The 20,365-nt window shown below is 35.4% G+C and overlaps 1 protein-coding gene across 1 annotated transcript in view; it reads left to right on the top strand.

Moving 5' to 3' along the window:
* The window catches only part of HCN1 (hyperpolarization activated cyclic nucleotide gated potassium channel 1), a 381,204-nt gene that overhangs the window by 304,232 nt on the left and 56,607 nt on the right, over positions 1 to 20,365 (top strand). The window contains exon 5 of the mRNA XM_007470736.1: positions 702 to 848. Coding sequence (XP_007470798.1) covers positions 702 to 848 — 147 coding nt within the window. The remainder of the gene's footprint in view (positions 1 to 701; positions 849 to 20,365) is intronic.

Genomic DNA, 20,365 nt, shown 5'->3' with positions numbered 1-20,365 from the left:
TCTGCATTCCCAAAAGACAACCTCACCCCAAGTTTTATAAACAATCAAGCTTAAGTACTACTTGTTTAAATGAAATTAAATGTCTAAGTTTCAGCTATAAAATTATGTGGATCTAGTCTCATTCTGATATTTTTCCACATCCTAAATTGAAGCCTGACACAGTCTCTTAATTTATAGGGCACGTGTTGCTTGAGTATCTATGACTTGCAAATAGCTGCCAAGCTTTCTGCCTCCAGATTCAATTGTTAATTAAGTCTGATCTTTTGCTATAAAGGTCTAAGATAAGACCTTTTGTACTATCCAAAGTTATGGGATTCTTTCTCCAAATGAAGAGTTAAACAGCAACTTCATACTTCTTTTAGAACTCAGCTCAAAAAGAATCCAAAAAATAGCATCACATTTTGTTTTCTTGCCTCATCACTGGCTTTTCTGGGGCTGCACCCAGTTACCTCTGAGCTCCTTCCATGCTTCCTTTCTATAACATCTCAGGTCTTTACAGGAAATGTTCACCTAAACAAATGCTTTCTACAGTCTGTCACACAGCGTAGGTACATTACAACCTAGTACATTATTTCCTTCCCCTTAAAGGATTTCTTTTTTTTTGTTACTGTTACTATTGAATATAGCACAACAAAGTAACACGACGATTTCTCATACAGCCTAACAATGTTTTCTAATTTCCTTTTTTCCTTTCCTTACAGTATAAGCAAGTGGAACAATACATGTCATTCCATAAGTTACCAGCTGATATGCGTCAGAAGATACATGATTACTATGAACACAGATACCAAGGCAAAATCTTTGATGAGGAAAATATTCTCAATGAACTCAATGATCCTCTGAGAGAGGTAAGATTTATAGTCCTCAGTCTCCGTGTGCATGATCATTGTTTACTTTCTCCTTTCCTGGGAAGTCCTCAAGTCCATGTTTTGACACTACTTAAAAGAAAAATTAAAATTTAATGTTAAAACATCGTGTTTCTTGCCCTTATTTGCCCTTATGTTCTCCCATTTACAGGCACTTATGTTAAAAAAAGACTGGAAATTGTTCTAATTATGATTCTCAGGATATCTTTTTATTTTCTGTATCCCTAGATACAAAGTCCCTTCTTGTGTCCCCATTGTCCATATCTTCCCAGTTTTCTACTCTCTCATCTCATGCTCACCAAACTGTTTCGTTAACTTCTTTTTGATTTCTACTTTCCTCCTATCTTCATTTTCCTCGTTCATCTCCTGGACCCTGATCACAGACTGACCTGACCGGTTGTGAGTAATTCACTTCCTGTTACCTCACTAAAACACTTGGCAACATCAATAACCACCTCTTTGCCTTGCATCTCCTTTCCATCCCTCCCTAGAAGTCTTCCCTCTGCCCACTAGAATGTACAGGTCACCCCTAGATCAAAAGAACATTCTCTTGAGTGTTTGTGTTTCTTACACTGTCTTTCTCCATTCTTTTACTAGCAACCTTCTCGAAAGTTTACTTTATAATTATTGCATTGTGGTTCAATCTCCACTTCTTTACCAAAATTGTTTCCTTGAAAATTATAAGTGAACATTTAATCATCAAATCCTTTGTCTTTGAGCCATTGGTGGTTCCTTTAAACTCAATAAAACACATATCCTGAACCTCTTTTGGGAGCTTCTTTAACACTAAGCCATTACTGAGCCATTGGCTTTTCATTTTGAATTTCTGAGTTTTATTCTCATATTTATTTCATCTCTGCAGTTCTATAAATTTGAGCTCCAAGTTCTTGCCATAACCTCTGTTTTCTTAAAAGCTACATGATATCCCCTTGCCATGTATGTATAGTAAGCTATGTGTTAGTCATTATCTTCCATCACTAAACCATTTATCCTTTGAAGTCTCTCTCTCTCTCTCTCTCTCTCTCTGTAAATGTTTTAGTTATTCTTTCAAGTCATTTGGAATGTAAAATTTTTGTCTTTTAAAAAAATCTTTCTTTGCTCTGCACATCCAGTCAATTACCAAATGCTGTCAATTCACTGTGACAATATATCTTACACCTATGCCCTTGTCTCCTTTCCCAAGGCCCTTACCCTAACCTTATTCCTCTCACATGGACTATTTGCAATATCCCCTTAGTTTACCTTCCAACCTTTGGTCTGTTTTCTCTAACTACCATTTAAAGCAGCGATGCCAAATTAATCTTCTTTTATGTGTAAGAGCTAGTCATGTCTCTGCTCAGAAATGTTCAGTCTTTACGTTACAGATTAAATCAACTATAGCCTCCTTAGGTTCATATTCTAGCCCTTCTATGCTCTGATCCTTGCTGAATTTCCAGCTTTATTTTTCCCTGTTGCCATACACGTTCCAAAGTGGCCTATAGCCAAATTGTGCAACTTACTGTTTTGAAAAAACAATTCTAATTTCTCAACTTGCATCATACATTTTCCAGATGTTTCTCATCTTTTGGCAAAGGTAATAAATAATATTTCTTTATTTATACCTCCTTTGATTGTCCAGACTAGATCTGGTCTCTCTTTTCCCTAATCCCCAGTGCACTGAGTCCATAATGCTTGTGTGCTACTTTCCATTTTGTCTATTATCATGATTTTTCCACATTAGTTTCTTCCACTTTTGTCTTGAAAGTTCTTTAAGAGCAAAGACCATTTAATCTATATTTTAAATTTTTCTTGAAATTCCTACTACTTGTAGCATATGTTAAAGAGTCAATAAATATTTCTATTTCAACTAACATCTTTACCCTATCCCTAAGTTTCTGCATCCATTAAAAGTTATTTGTATTTTTTTAAGCCTTAAGACATCAGTTAAGAGTTTTGGAAATAGAAGGAGCTAAATATCTGCTATCGATTAGCTTATTTTCTATAGAGTCCTCAATCTAATAAGAATGTACAGATATTTTTGCTTTGAGAAATAGAATCAAAACTTTGTATTTTTTACACTACCAAATGTAAAATAGATAGCTAGTGGGAAGCAGCCGCATAGCACAGGGAGATCAGCTTGGTGTTTTGTGACCCTAGAAGGTTGGGATAGGGAGGGTGGGAGGGAGACAGAAGAGGGAGGAGATATGGGGATATATGTATATGTATAGCTGATTCACTTTGTTATACAGCAGAAACTAACACACCATTGTAAAGCAATTATACTCCAATAAAGATGTTAAAAGAAAAGTAATGCATCATTTTGAAAAATAATCTATCAATATGCCTTGCTTTATCTCTCTGTAGGATTACAGAATTTATTTTGAATCCAAATTCCTTTCACTAAGAGGCAGAAGTTCAGGACACTAGAACCAAGTTGGGTTCTAAAGGTCCTGGTGGGATTCAAAGGCAGGGTAGGACAGACCATAGCATGGAGACAAAGGTAATTGAAGAGACAGTATCAGGGATTAAAATGGATCAATAGGCAGGAGGACACAGTAAAACTAAAAATTTATTTCAAAGAAGCAGAAAAGTAAGGATTCTAGCGTAAAATGTCATTGAGGGAATACAGAAAGCCAGTAGAAAAAGTGAACATAAAAATGAACCCTAAGAAGCTGCATGCTTAAACGGGAAGCATTCTTCCCTGATAAAAATGCTCAATGTAATGTAAAATCAGGATAACAAGAAAATGTTCTTAATCATGTGTATGTTATTAACTGCTTTATCTTGCCATACTTTAATTTACTCTGATCTTCAGTGGAAAAAATTCCACTTTTCATTTTTATCCCCTTAAAGCCATCAATAGACATACCTCCAATTTCCTCAATTCCTATAACTATTCTGTCATTAAGTTAGACTAATTTTTTCCTTATATTTGCAAATGCCATAGTTCAGGGTCTCAGCATCTTTTACCTCAACTTCTGAAGTGCACTCACCGCTTTTCTTCCTGCCTTTGATGTCAATTAGCTCAAATGCATCCCATCTCAGGGCTACCATATTGATTGATATACAACACTAGTTTGACATTACTTTCTTCTCAGAGCCTAACCATGACCTCCTATCCCCTTCAAGAAAAAGTTCAAGCTGCTTGACATGGCACCTGAGATGCTCCCTGGTCTGCCTCCATCTTCATTTCTTTACATTCATGCTTCATCAACAGAAAATTGTTGATAATTTCCTGGTGGGGTGGGAAGAAATGCTGCTGATTGCCTCTTTGCCTTTCTTCATGCTACCGTCTCTATCTTCAATCCTTTCTACCCAGCTTACTTTCAGCTTTCCATCAAACAGTCTTACCAGGCAGAACCTTCATACATTTTCCCCGACCATTGTCTATCACTGTATTTTCATTTGTCAGTTTACTGTGAGCTTCTTGAGGATAGACACCATGCCGTAGTATCTCTGTATCTCTAATGACTAGTATTTGATAGGAGCTCATTAAATATTTATTGGGTGAATGGTCTTTAACAGAATTATGAGTGAAAAACAGGGTAAGAATCATGGGTACTCAAACACTTAACACCTTAAAAAGGTGAAAACAATGTTCTCCATTTGTTCATCTGTTCTTCAGCTGTTGCTCTTCTGGCGTCAGTCACACAAAAGCCTAAATTTAATGTGAATTAAGACTTTAGAGGAACAGGAAGAGTAGAATAGGAAAGTAAGCAAAGACATTGGCAGAGAGATAACAGAAGTCATTATTCAAAATGAAACCTAGTTGTAAAAAAGCCAGACATGTTTTATGCAGAAAAGTTCAGTAAGAACAGTAGGAAATACGTCTTGCTCCCTATTAAATTGTAGTCTTATATACCTGCTATATTCAGGTCATAGTGGTAGATCACTAGAAATATTTTTAAAGTAGTAAAATACATCATTCCACCTTTCAAAAGCTGTCTTCCAATTTAGAAAATGAGGCGTTAATCTGTGCAAAGATGTACTTTGGTCCCTGTTGTGCCTCTAGTGTCCACAAAGTGCCTGGCACTTTGAAGGCACACAATAGAAGACACTGAATGATTGATACAATAAATATAAAATGAGTGAAACTAGGATACTTAGAAAGGGAAAGCTAGATTATTTGATATGTATTTTATAATAAAAGGTAAAAATGTAAGACTTGCATTGTGTGCAGATACACACACCACATATAATTGTTAATCATATATTCAAGTTAGAGCCAACAACCATCTTATATTTTAACAAGACTTTTAACTTAAAATGCTTCATTGTCCAGAAGGCTCATTTTTAAGAAAGTATTTTGCATAATTTGAGATGCTAATATATACTTAAGAGCAGTGATTTCTGCTAACACAAGTCTGGGTACTCAGGAATGTACAAAAGTGAAGGGCAGGTCAAACTTCAGATTCTAAAAAACTTAGGCAAAAAACCCATTGCTTTAAAATATAAAAAGAAAGTAAAATGCAATGCTTATGAATATGAAAATTATTCCGTACTCATAATCAATTAAATCTATATTATGTTATATCCAGTTTATTCCCCAGACTTTTTTTTCAATGTGTTTGAATATTTTTAAATATGAAGAATCTCTAAGATGTAAAATGGCAGGAAGAATATCATTTGTGTGACCTTTGAAAGCTCTTACCAAAAACTCATACCATGCATATGCAAATTAATTCAGCTAGTAGATATTTTGAAAGTACTACTTTATTGAAAGCACTTCTGTGCAGAAATTAGGTGATTTATCTTTTTCATAAATTGGAGACAAATTGCTGAAAAGCCTTCAACAAACACCTGACTCAGTACAAATGTTACCTGGGGCCTTCCGTGAGAAGTTCATCTAAATTAATTTCCTTGCAGTCATTCTCTATCACATCATCCTTGTTGTTGTGTACACATCACTCTGTTGTCTCATTGTCCCTTTTCATTTATGTGTTAATTCTCCTTTCTTGGAACTCGGGATCCAAGAAAGCAAGGACTTTGTCTTTCTTGATTTCCATGATAGCTCTACTCCCTAGATAGTACATATTTAATAACTACTTATTGGATAAATAAACAAAATTAAAGAAGGATCTCAAAGAATCATTGATTATTAGCGCTTGGAGGGAGCATTTTGTAGGCACAGCAGAGATGCTGGCATATGCATAAGAAAAGTGATGCCCAGAACTATGAAATACTGTGGCCACAGAACTTTCTTAGTATCACTTTAGATTGTGCTATGGAGAATATGGTTTCTAATACATAACAAAAGAATGCTGGCATCTTTAGATTCCTCTGTGACTTTGTTTTGATATATACACTGCAAGCCAGAAGGACCTATTTTGCATGTGGCTTTTTAAATTTTCTTTTTAACTTTCTCAAGGTTTACAAACATTAGTGATTTATTGCAGAGTAAACCTGGGGGGTGGGGGAATATTCCAGTAGACTACCATTATAAGAAGTATGTAAATGTTTTGTCCAATCTCTATAGTAATATCCATGGGATAGGCAGAAAATAAATACTATTTTTCTTACATTGCTATGCCAGCTGTGCCTAGCATATTGTCGGTGGCTCATAAAACAAAAGTCGCTGGATCCCCTGTCCAAACCTCAAGATGTAGAAAATTCAGTGTGGCAGATAAATCTGTGTGTTCTTCATCCTCGGACTAGACCATTTGACCCGAGCACTGACCCCACTGGCATTATCAGCATTCTGAGAAGTGATTATAGAGTCATCTTAAAAAATTATTTTTGGTTCACTGTGAACTAATATACATGGACCAGAAAGTAAGGGAACAACGACAGTTTTCTGAGAAAAATACTTATGATGGTACTCAGAAACTTGGCATTTTAAATTAGAGCCACTATTATGTGATGCAGCCATTATCTATCATCTATAACCTTCACTCTCTTGTTGCTCTGTGACTGTGTCTAATTAAAATTCTGAGTCTGCAAAGATGGACTTCAGTGATCTCTAGAAAGCTCGTCTGCCTCCCAGTTGTTACCTGCCCTGGCTTTCCCTCCTTTTCTTCTCCTTCCATCCACTTAAAATATGCTCCTGTTTTCCCCTGGCAGCTCAGAAGCCTTCAGTTTCATTGCTCTGAATAGTTTAAATTGCCTTTATGATATTCTCAGTGCCATGAATATTTATATGTATACTTTCAAATCATGAGTGAAAACCTACTATGGAGGAACTATGAAGCATCATGGGTAAACCAAAAGGACACCAAGTCTAGCCTTATCATATGTCTCATTTCTTTGGCCCCAGTTACACCAATCTCATTTTTTTTCCAATTTTTATTTTATGTTGGAGTATAGTTGATTTACAATGTTGTGTTAGTTGCAGGTGTATAGCAAAGTGATTTAGTTATACATATAGTTACTGTATCTATTCTTTTTCAGATTCTTTTCCCATATAGGTAATTAGAGTATTTAGTAGAGTTGCCTGTACTATACAGTAGGTCCTTGTTAATAATCTATTTTATATATAGTAGTGTGTATATGTTAACCCCAAACTCCTAATTTATCCCTCCCGCCCCTTTCCCCTCTCGTAACCATAAGTTTATTTTCTATGTCTGTGGGTCTATTTCTGTTTTATAAATAAGTTCATCTGTATCCTTCTTTTTAGACTCCACATTTAAGCAATGTCATATGATATTTGTCTTTGTCTGGCTTACTTCATTCAGTATAATAATCTCTGGATCCATGCATGTTGCTGCAAATGGCATTATTTCATTCTTTTTAATGGCTGAGTAATATTCCATTGTATATACGTATCACATCTTGTTTATCCATTCCTTTGTCAAAGGACATTTAGGTTGCTTCCATGTCTTGTCTATTGTAAATAGTGCTGCAATGAACATTGGGGTGCATGTATCTTTTCAAAGTATGGTTTTCTCCGGGCATATGCCCAGGAATGGAATTGCTGGATCATACAGTAGTTCTATTTTTAGTTTTTTAAGGAACCTCTACACTGTTCTCCATAGTGCCACCAACCTCATTTAAATGCAGCTCCACAACTTAGTATCTGCACAACTTTGGGCTATTTCATAACTTGTACGTATTTCACTTTCCTCATCTTTAAATATGATGATAAGTACCTCACAGAGTTGTTTTTAAATTAAATGAGAAAAAAATATTAAAAGTTTGAAAGTGCCTGGCATATAGTAAGTACCCAGTAAAATTTGATTCTTGTTATAACTATGATTCAGTGAAGAATCAAAGATAGTCCCAGCCCTCATGGCTCTGACAACTTAGTGAGAGACAGAAATTTAATCAGCAATTATAACTGTGGGTAAGTGCTATGAGTGGGTCATTCAGAGGGTGTTAGGCCATACACCAGAGGGACACCAAGTCTAGCCTTATCATATGTCTCATTTCTTTGGGAATTTATTCAAACAATCGGCTAATAAGCCCTTCCTCCATTTTAATAGCCAGCCTTCTGGAGACAGTGTCTTAGCATCAAAACTTGGCATTGAAATGTTAGGATCAGAAACAGATGATGCTTTAATAAAGGGAGGAGTATATTTAAAACTAGAAACTAATTAGAAAAATTCAGTAAGCCATACCCCTCTGCTTATGAGAGCCTGTTGGAATGTGTACAAAGTAAGAAGGTCTATTTTTATCATGATCAGATTTATACTGATTCGATTACAGCAAAATGTAAACTTAACAATCGAGAAAGAGGTTAATGCCCTTCTATGTCTGTCTCCAAAATTCAGAACTGATCTATTTTTAAACAGTGGAGTGTGAAGAGCCATGGACTGAAAATAGGTACAGATCAGTGTCCCAGTAGAATATAGGGTGTCAGTATATTTCATTTTCACAGAACATGAATCGGGCTGAGAGTATAATACTGTCCTCTGACCTTTAATTTGTGGAAAACACTGTTAGGGAAGAAATCATAATTTGCATGCATATTTATTTAGTACAATTCTGAATAATTTTTTTAAAGTACATGCTTGTTGGTTTTTTAAATGTCTCCTAAAAATGTCTTTAGTTCAGATTAATTAAAATAAGCTAGAATCATAGTATTGCAAAGCTCTCCAGGGATCTTATAAATTATCATATACACATATAAGAGGCACAGTAACCAAAGGCTAGGAAATTTATGTAAGTGGCCTGATCTTGGTTACATTACCAAGCAAAGAAATTGGGTCTTTTCTCTCTTTTGGTCTAGAGCTTTTCCCCTGCATCCCTTGTTTCTAGAAAACAAACAGGCAAAAAATATTTATTGATTTCTTAATGTGTGCAAGATATTGATTTAAGTGTGGAAAGGTAAATTATAAAATGTGGTTTCCAGTCTCACAGTGCTTACTGTGTGCTTGTAGAGTCAAGATGGAAATACATGAAAAGAACTATGAAGAAAAAGTTAAAATACGTTACTAAAAATACAAGAAATGTAGGAAGTCACATATGATTAATTGCCAGAGAAAATCAGAGATTACACACTAAAATTTAAAATGGATTAAAGACAAATATATGGTCCTGAAATCATAAAACTCCTAGAAGAAAGCATAGGGAAAAAGCTTCTTAACATGGGTCTTGACAATTATTTTTTGGGTATGATACCCAAAGCACAAGCAATAAAATAAAAAACAAATAAGTGGGACTACATCAAACTAAAAAGCTTCTGCAGTATGAAAGAAATGATCAACACAATAAAAAGACAACCTGTGGAATGGGAGAAAATATTTGCAATCCACACATCTAATAAGAGGTTAACATTCAAAATATATAAGCAACTCACATAACTCAATAGCAAGAAATCAAATAGTCCAATTATAAAAGGGCAAAGGACCTGAATAGATATTTTGTTTTCCAAAAAAGACATTCAAATGGCCAGCTCAATTTAACTGATCATTAGAGAAATGCAAGTCAAAACCACAATGAGATAGCACCTCACACCTGTTATCAAAGGACAAGATATAACAAGTGCTGGGGAGAATGTGGAGAATAGGGAATCAGGGAAACCAGAAGGGCCAGGGAGAAGACAGTTCATGTCATTGAACAAGAACCACATCACTGGGCCTTTTCCTTGATTTTTCCTAACATTGCTTCACGACTTCCCCCCTCACCCAATATTTTCCTGGGAGGCAATGTTTATTTCTAGGACTTCAAATTTAGTCCTATGATAATATCGCATAATTGTACTTATGAGGGCCCTGAAATAGGCAAATTCATAACAACAGAGAATGAATAGGAGTTATCAAAGTTTTGAGAGGAAGGAGAAGGGGGGAGTTATAGTTTAAAGGCTACAGAACTTTCGTCGAGATCGATGAAAACGTTCTAGGTAGAGATAGATAATGGTGATAGTAATACAACATTGTGAATATTCATGTGAATTGTACACTTGGGAATGGTTAAAACTATAAATATTGCTGTATATATTTTATAAAAATCTAAAAAAATCTTGTAAAAGAGCACCCAGTCTTATAACTCCAGTCCTGACTCCAAAGCCATTTCCATTTGCCTGTAGCTCTTGTCAACTAAATGCCCATGAATGATACTTCACACTCAATACAAAAATAAAGCAAAATCCTTTTTTCATGTAACTAAATTTTTGGGTTTTTTTTTTTTTTTGCGGTACACGGGCCTCTCACTGTTGCGGCCTCTCCCGCGTCCCCTGCATCGGCAGGCGGACTCTCAACCACTGCGCCACCAGGGAAGCCCCATGTAACTAAATTTTTGGGTTTTTTTTTTTTTTTGCGGTACACGGGCCTCTCACTGTTGCGGCCTCTCCCGCGTCCCCTGCATCGGCAGGCGGACTCTCAACCACTGCGCCACCAGGGAAGCCCCATGTAACTAAATTTTTAATTTTATTTTATTTCACCCCAGACTGAAGAGCTCAGAAGTTGTTGCAGTGTGTGCATTGTGTTCTACACCTCCTCAGAGGGAGCCTAGCTGGCTCATGTATCTTACTCCTGCCACTGCCTTACTTTCAGGGCTGAGGTGCTGCTATGTCCTGACAGATACTCAGAGGGGGCAGCTTCATCTTTCCTGCCACACTTTACCCAGCCTAACTTGCTATGTTAATTTGCTAGGGCTGTTATCACAAAATACCACAGTGGCTTAAACTACAGAAATTTATTTTCTCACACTTCTGGAGGCTTGAAGCCCAAGGTCAAGATGTTGACAGGTTTGGATTCTTCTGAGGCCTCTTTCCTTGGCTTGCAGACGGCCACCTTTCTTTTTGTGTGCCCAACTTCCTCTTTTTATAAGGATAGCACTCAGATTGGATTAGGGCCCACCCTAACAGCTTCATTTTAACTTCATCCTCTCTTTAAAGGTCCTCTCTCCAAATTCAGGCACATTCTGAGGTACTGGGAGTTAAGGCTTCAGCATATGAATTTTGAGGCATCACAATTCAGCCCATAATGCTTGTCAACACATGCAGTGCTCCATACAAATCTAACTAACGTGACAGATAAATGAATGTTTAATGCATCTTAGAATGACTGCCTGGTTTTAGGGTGTGGCCTAATTTCCTCATGTCCATTGCACATGTACACATACTGTTATGCAGGGGTTATTTATATTGCTGACCTGTTAATGATGAAAAGGAATTTATGTGGATTCTATTATAAAATTTCAAATACAGGTTTTTATCAAATTCTCCAAATCACCTCTCAGAGTTGTCTTCTAACTCACTGTACTATCTGCTGGTCCTGTTTTAATAATATTTTTTTAGTTTAGCTGTTTGGTATATTTACTGTATTTGACAGTCCAAATTAATCTGTTTTTACCCTGTCAAGTAAGCTTCATTCCTATTCTGCAAATCACTCTTACACCTTGTTTACAGTTTGCAGGCCACTGGAGCTGCAGTCTGCTGGTGTTTTTTGTTTGTTTGTTTGTTTTGCAGTATGTGGGCTTCTCACTGTTGTGGCCTCTCCCGCCGCGGAGCACAGGCTCCGGACGCGCAGGCTCAGAGGCCATGGCTCACGAGCCCAGCCGCTCTGCGGCATGTGGGGTCTTCCCGGACCGGGGCACAAACCCGTGTCCCCTACATCAGCGGGCGGATTCTCAACCACTGTGCCACCAGGGAAGCCCCTCTGCTGGTGTTTACACAAATCCTAAGTGAGCTTCAAACCTGGGATTCCAAAGTGGGGCAGAGATACTAAGTCACTAATGAACACTGTCATTGTCAATATACAATTTTTTGATTTAGGCTTTTTTGGTCTCTTTCTACATCTTTTCTTTCATGTACAATCAAATTTAAGTGAATGGTAAGAGAATTTCATGTCATCTGCTGACATCCTGCATGACACCTAACAGAGTAACACGTTCCTATATTCTAGGAAGGCAAAATGGTAGGAGTATGCTAAGACCAAATTAATTTCAAGCTTCATTTGCATTCATATTGTAAAGTTTAAATGTGATTTAATATCTCAAAACCAAGTTAGATGGATGTGATAGCTGTAACTACAGAAAACATTTAAATTTTTGAATCTGTATCTCTCAAAATCCATCCTGTCTTGGTCTGTCCTTTACAAGCAGGCAGATTTCACTTAAGCCACTTAATCATAATTTGCCATTTCTATATGCAGAGATTTTAGGCTAATTACCTTTTAACTCATAATTTGAAGAGACTATGAATCTAGCAACTAATGCTACAGCTGAGTTTCCAAATAAGAAATCACGAAAAATATTAAAGCTTGCCAATATTTAAGAGGCCATTGCAGACTATTTTTCTCTCTATCTCTATTGGATTTTTCTTAATATAACTATGATTAACACAAGATGGAATATTGTGTGGCCATTGAAAAGAATGGCAATGAGGATCATATATCAAAATAGAAAATATTTTATGTTATAAATATGGGGGGAAAAGAAACATATTGAATGTGTATTATGATTACAACTATGTTAAGGTGAATAAGAGATTATATTAAAAGAATACATAAACATATTAAATTACTTTCATTAAGGTGATGAAAATGTAGAGATTTTTTTCTTTTATATATTTCGAGGGATGTGTGTATATTCATTTTGTTTTTAAAGATTTTTAAAAATACAATTTGTGAATACAAAAATTGATTACTCTTTCTTCTTTAATGAGATGGAAAACTACAATAAACTAAAACTGAGGCACACTATATTAATTCATCAGTCTTCACTATCTTATCTCTAACTCCTTTAACTTCCCCAAAATAAATATTAAAGGTAAGTATTTCTTACTTTTGAATTTTATTACACAATTTTTTATATTCAAATTACTTAGGAGTTATAAAGAGAGTTAAATGTTTTCTTTAAAAAAAATAAGACATTATCCCAACTAGAGAAACAGCTCAACATAAATTCTCCCTAATGGGAACACAAAAATCAAGGGAAATGCTTTGAGTTTAAGAAATTGAAGCAGATACCTAACTTGTTAGTCAATGTTTGGAAAAATGTTTAAAACATTTTCAAGCGTTAAGATTTGTATGGGCTAATTTACTGATACATGCAACTATCTTGCAAGTTAGAAGACAAACCACCAGCTCAATATAAGCCAGTTGGAAATGCTGAGGGAATTTTTTTTTAATTTCCCTCATGTGCTTCCTTTAAAAATATAGAATGTGTATTTAATTTACAATTCACCTTCCAAATTTATTTTATCATTAGGGCAGTTTCATTATAAGAATCCTGTTTTATTCCTTGAGTTTGGCCAAAAGGGAATTTCACTGACTATGCCCTAACAGTATCTTCTGAACCCCTGCACCTACCTTGACTTTGGGCTTTAATAACCAGTTCCCCACTCAGCCTTTTTAAAAAACTCTGACCTAATATTTTCTTACCAAATTACCCTGAAGTCTTGTTTCTTTGAAATTTTGTAGAATATGTAGTCTTTACCATTCATCTGATTTTAACAGATATTGGTTTATAATACAACTGTAGTTATAATGGTAAATAATAGATAACATTTAGTGAACTTAAATGCTTTCCTTGTGTTATTTAATTTAATCATCACAATTATCTATGACAGAGTTGCTAGTGTTATCTCCATTTTACAGGCGAAAAGATTAAGATCTGAAGAGTATGAGTTACTTTCTACAGACCCTGAGTCAATTAGTTTTGGTATCAGGGACTGAGCTCAGATAAACACACACACACACACACACACACACACGCACACTGGAGAGAAAGAGAGAGAGAGTCTAACCCATGTTTATTTTACTTTTTTACAATTATATTATACTGAATATATACATATATATCTTCCTTCCTCAACTAGATGTAAGCTTTCAGATACTTCTTTATTTTAGGAACCGTGGTTTCCACATCTGACTGCTTATGACTTGAAATGTGTTTTTAAAAACAGAGGGTTTTTTCATATCCCCTGAAGATTTAGATTCAGATTCTCTGGATCTGGATGGGAGCCTGGCAAACTATATCTTAGAAAAATATCATAAATACATCCAGGGAGGAGAATGCCATCTTTGGCAAGTCATCAAAGCCATTTTTTTCCCCCTTATTGACACTGTCATCCTGAGAGCCATGATAAGGGCGAGGTCCCACAGCCTAATCCTAAGTATGTTCTGTTATTTCCCAAGAATGGTTCTACATCATACCCACAAAGCCAAACTTTACCACACTCTGGGCATTTTATATGCAGCCCGCTCTGTGTTGGACACTCCAGCAGTCATTTCAGACGTGCCCTCTCCTAGGACACTAAGGACTGTTCAGAAGCCGATATGGATGTTTTTTATTTTATTTATTTATTGCCTCACAAACTTCATGTAGTGGTCTTAAAGGTAATGATTGCAGATGACTTCCTTAGAGCTTTTCAGTGAAATTACTTAAAAAACTGGTTGCAATTTCCAGATGTTGATCTACTCTTCTTAGAAGTCTTAGTATCTAAATCTAATCTTTCCAAGAGTCAAACTAAACCTCATTTTAGTCTTCTATGAAAGTTTCACATTCTGTTTCACCTCTCTCTTCAAAGTATAAATAAATATCAAAAAATTATACCTTATGTTTGTTTTGTTGGATTCTTCAATAAATAATATATTTAACATGCAGATTTTTTAAAAATCCAAAACTGCATTCTACTTTCCATATCCCCTCACATATTGCATCATGTTTCTTTTGCAGTAGTACTCTCTGTCCAGTATAAATGCAATGTGAATCACACTGCATGTGTAATTTTAAATTTTCTAGTAGTTACATTTTAAAAATAAAAAAATATGTGAAATTAAGTATGATAAATTTTAACTAAATATATTCAACATATAATTTCAACATGTAATCAATATAAAAACATCATTAATGCGATAGTTTACATTCATTTTTTATATTAAGTCTTCAGAATCTGGTGTATTTTTTAATTGAAGTATAGTTACTTTACAATGTTGTGTTCATTTCAGGTGTACAGCACAGTTGTTCAGTTATACATATATAAATATAAAGATGTATATATTCTTTTTCAGATTCTTTTCCCTTACAGATTACTACATAATACTGAGTATAGTTCCCTGTGCTATACAGTAGGAGCTTGTTGATTATCTATTTTATATATAGTAATATGTCATGTTAATCTCAAACTTCTAATTTATCCCTTCCCCTCCCTTTCCCATTTCATTGTGTATATGCGTGTGTGTGTGTGTGTGTGTGTGTGTGTGTGTGTGTGTGTGTGTATACACCACATCTTCTTTATCAGTTAATCTGTCAATGGACATCTTGGTTGCTTCCATATCTTGGCTATTGTAAAATAGTGCTGCAATGGGGGCTTCCCTGGTGGCGCAGTGGTTGAGAGTCTGCCTGTTAATGCAGGGGACACGGGTTCGAGCCCTGGTCTGGGAGGATCCCACATGCCGCAGAGCGACTGGGCCCGTGAGCCACAACTACTGAGCCTGCGCGTCTGGAGCCTGTGCTCCACAACAAGAGAGGCTGCGATAATGAGAGGCCCGCGCACCGCGATGAAGATTGGCCCCCGCTTTCCACAACTAGAGAAAGCCCTCACACAGAAATGAAGACCCAACACAGCAAAAATAAATAAATAAGTTAATAAACTCCTACCCCCAACATCTTCTTAAAAAAAAAAAAAAAAGAAAAAAAGTAATAGCCTCCCCAGCTGTAAACCAGGGACAATAGAGCCTACCTCATAAAGTCACTGCACTCAATAAAAAATATCAGCCTTCTACTGGCGTTTGAAAAAGCACACCTTCATTTAAAAAAAAAAAAAAAATAGTGCTGCAATGAAAACTGAGGTGCATGTATCTTTTCGAATTATAGTTTTCTCCAGATATATGCCCAGGAGTGGGATTGCTGGATCATATGGTAGCTCTGTTTTTAGTTTTTTAAGGAACCTTCATACTGTTCTCCATAGTGGCTGTACCAATTTACATTCCCACCAACGGTGTAGGAGGGTTCCTTTTTCTCCACACCCTCTGCAGTGTTTATTATCTGTAGACTTTTTGACGAAGGCTATTCTGACAGAACATTTAGACTGGAATGTTAATTTTTTTTAGAACTGCTTGATGTTTATATAGATTTCATAAAATTTACAGTTGAAAAGTATATTCACCTATGCAAGTTTTTCCAAACAATTTAACATTTTCTAATAACTGAGTTATCAGCTTTTAACGTTAAACCTAAATGGTTAAAATTAAATCAATTAAAGGTTTACTAGTTGTCAATAACTCCATGTGGCTAATGGCTACCATGTTAAACAATGTCATTCTAGGAACAGACTATATACTTTTAAGTATTGGGCTCACTTCCTACCTGCTCTGTGATTTTTGTGACATGGCAACCTCCTTGAAACTGCTTTGGCTCATCTATACTGCTGGGTTAATAGTACAGCTATTTCATTGGGTTTTTGTTATAATTAAAGGCAAAAACACAAAGCGTTCAATAAATATTAGCTATCAGCATCATCACAGTCATTGTACTACATTTAGACCAGTGGTACTTACCCTCTTGCTGATAATGGCTCCTTTGAAAATCCTGTGAAAGCTCCATTTATTTATCAATATCACTCCAAGTCATTTAGTCATGCTTCAAGATCTCACTTGTTTTCTTCCATAGTTATGTCTTACCTAATTTCTGGTACAGAGGAAATGCTTCTTATTTACCAGACATATAAATGAATGTTGATAATTGGAGATAAAAATAAATTAGTATGTAGTTTAGTTTAGTTTTCAAAATAATTAGTTTTTTTGAAACTAATTAGTTATTAGTTTTCAAAATAAAAGTTTTCAAAATAATTTTTGACTATTTTTCAAGCAGATGTATTTTCATAACAATTGGGTCTCATATAATAAACACAAACGAGATCCTTTTTATATATTTTTTAACTAGAATTTTGTGTTTTTGAAGAATTTCCTAACAGTAAATATATTACCATGTAATAATCTGCCCTGAAAATATGTACACTGCATAAAATGTGGCATTCCAATTAGTTAAAAATGTAAATATTCTTAGAAACGTATTGAAGCAAAAAGGTAAATAGATATTTGTCTGAAATGGGGAAAGTTCTAGATTTAAAAATTTATGAAATACTAAAAGTGACTTTATTTTCATTCCAAAGCACAAGAAATTGCAAAACATAAGGGCGTAGGTTAATTTTAGTGCTAAGCTTTTGTGACTTTGATCCAGGTAATAGGGAGGTCCCATGGTAGGGTTGAATGGGCAATGGTTTGGAAGTCAAATAGAATGATGAGTTTCTCTAGATGTATTCAAGCTCTGAGGCTTGAGCAATGTATTTCCTCTCTCTAAGCTCCACTATCTTCGTTCTTTTGTATACGTGGGGAAATAAAACCAAATTCAAGTTTATTCTCTGGTTGTTCTCCAGGAATAAGTGAGACATAATATGTAAAGTACTTGCTTAAAATGGGTGCTCACTAAATCTTGTTCCCTTTCTTTTTCCTTCCACATCCCATCTTTAACTTTTCAAATTAAATGACAATGTTCTTTGGGGGCTATGCAGGGAGAAGCAGAGATATCATTGAAGAAACATTTCTTAGAAGGGAGAAGTAAAGGGCACACATCGACCCTGTTGCCATAACATAAGGCATACCCGCACAAACAACAACATCAAATACTGGTCTCTCTTTCTCTTCTTGCATCCCCTTGCTTTATGGTTCAAAGATCTCAGATGCTACTGATTTATGAAGCCAGTCAGATAGCCTAATTGTATGAAGTAGCATGTTTTAAAAACTGTGGCAACCTGGAGCATGGATGCCAATGTAAAGACCGTAATATTCAGATCTCTAAAAATAATTGCTGTGGGGAAATAAAAACAGCCAAGTGTGTAGCTATCAGTTTGCCACCTCACATGTCAGGTTCTGAAAATGTGTAAAGTTTGAAAGAACAAATTTATGGTTAACATCAGAATCTTCAGGTTTGTAGCGATTTTAGATATGTGCAAAGTTAAGATGACTTCTTAGAATCCGTCAAAACCCTACGTTAGGGAGCTGGGCCAACAAACCATAGCTCTTCTTGCAAGTGTGTGGTCTTTGGCATATTACTCAATATCTTCCATAAAGTGGGGTAGTAATAATACCTAAGGCATAGGATTTTGTGAGGATAAAATAAATTAATACTTATAGAGCTTTATTTAAAGCAATACCTGGAACCAACAAGAATTCAATAAATATTGTCTCGTTTTTATTGTGTTCATTCTTAAAATTATTTCTGCCTCAAAGAAATCCCTAGCATATCCAGTGACTCTGTTTGGATTCTAACTACCCCAGGCTACAGAACTGAAAAAAAAACTAGGACAACACCAGCAGCACCGTTTTATAAGATGTTCTAGGTCATAAAGTGTCATTTGATATAGATTTGACCATATGTGTTTGCTTGTTTCTGAAGTTAACATGGAAGTCTAAACATCGGATGCCATTTGAATGTCTGTGTGATTTAAGTTCTTAGAAGGAAGCGCTTGTGTGCTCCACAGAGTCTAAAAATACAGAGTGTGTTGGGTGTAGGAATTTAGCAATGTAACAGCAGTGCTGTTTTGTTAAGATTATGATTCATTATTGTAATGATGATAATTATATTTATAGTGACCACGCTGAAAACTTTTTAGAACTATTCTGTGTGGAATAAAATAATGTAGAACGGAGGAGAACTAAATGTTTCACAAAGTGGAACTTTCCACAATGATACTTAAGTTATCAATAAAGAATTGTAGTGCTGGAAGGAACGTTAAAATATTGCTACTCTTTTTAATAACAAAGAAGACGTTGCTTAAAATTTCCCAGGGTTTCAGAATATGCATGATTCCAGAGCACAGATTTATGATGAGCACAAATGCTTCTTGAAGCAATTTAAATATATCAAATCCCATTTTTTTCTTATTGTCATAAAGTTAAACAAACTAGAAATCAAATTACCAGCAAAACAATAACAATAAAAGATACCATTGAGAGCGGAAAAGGCAAGCCACAGATGAGGAGAATATATTTGCAATGCATATCCCAACAAAGAGCTCACGTCAAGAATATAAAAAGGACTCCTTCAATAGAAAAAGCAGAGAAAACTATTGACTGGACACTTCACCAAACAGGATATTCATCTGACCCATAAGCCTATGAAAATGTGCATAACAACGTTAATCATTGGGGGACTGTAAAATAAAACCACAATGAGAAAAAAAATTTAAGTAAGGTATCTCTACATATCTACTAATGGCTAAAATTTAAAAAAGAGCGATAGCATCAAAATTTTCCAAGGATGTAGGACAATTGGAACTTTATATACTGCTGGTATATGAGAAAAATAATACAATTATTTTAGAAAAATTTTGGCAGTATATACCAAAGTTAAATATATGCTTATCCTATTACCCAGCAATTCCAACATAAGGTAAATATGCAAGAGAAATCAGTGCATAAGGCACTTCAAGAATATTCAAAACAGGCTTATTTTATTAGCCTAAAACTGGAAACAACCCAACTGTCAAGAAGAGTAGAATGGAGAAATAAACTGTGGTATAGTCCTAAAATGAAATACAGCCTGAAATATAAAAAGAAAGAACTGCCACCACACAACAACATGGATGAATCATACTGACATAATGATGAGCAAAAGAAGCAAGGCTCAAAAGACTCTGCAGTGTGTGGTGCCATTTATGGGAATTTCAAGTACAAGTAAAACTGCTTATAGTGATAGACGTCAGAAGAGCTAGAACCTCTGGGCTTGATTGGAAAGGAGAAAAGGAAGCCTTTTGAAATCTCTTCTGTATGTGGATCCGGGAGGTTATATAGGTTCACATATATGAAAAATTCACAAAGGATCTGTGTATGTTTAAATTTTGTGTACTTTACTATATCTATGTTATGTTTACAAAGATACTCTCTGCACTGTGACCGAACAATGAATGTGAATAATCCTGTCGTACTTTAGCAAAATAATGGGAAGGCCTGCTGAAAAAGAATTTCGCATCTTAAATAAACTGACATTATGTCAAAGTAAGATCAAATGCAGGGTTCTTCTTTGTTGTTGTTTTATTGTTGTATTATGCTGTTTTTAATAGGTAAAAGTTGATTTATTTGGAATTTGGATAGGAGATTTGTCTGTTTTCCCCTACTTTTTAATTTACTCAATCATTT

The sequence above is a fragment of the Lipotes vexillifer genome, unplaced genomic scaffold (assembly GCF_000442215.2).
Source record: "Lipotes vexillifer unplaced genomic scaffold, Lipotes_vexillifer_v1.1 scaffold96, whole genome shotgun sequence".
Taxonomy (NCBI): Eukaryota; Metazoa; Chordata; class Mammalia; order Artiodactyla; family Lipotidae; genus Lipotes; species Lipotes vexillifer.
The sequence above is the reverse complement of the archived record's forward strand: the minus strand, read 5'-3'. Positions and strand labels throughout refer to the sequence as shown.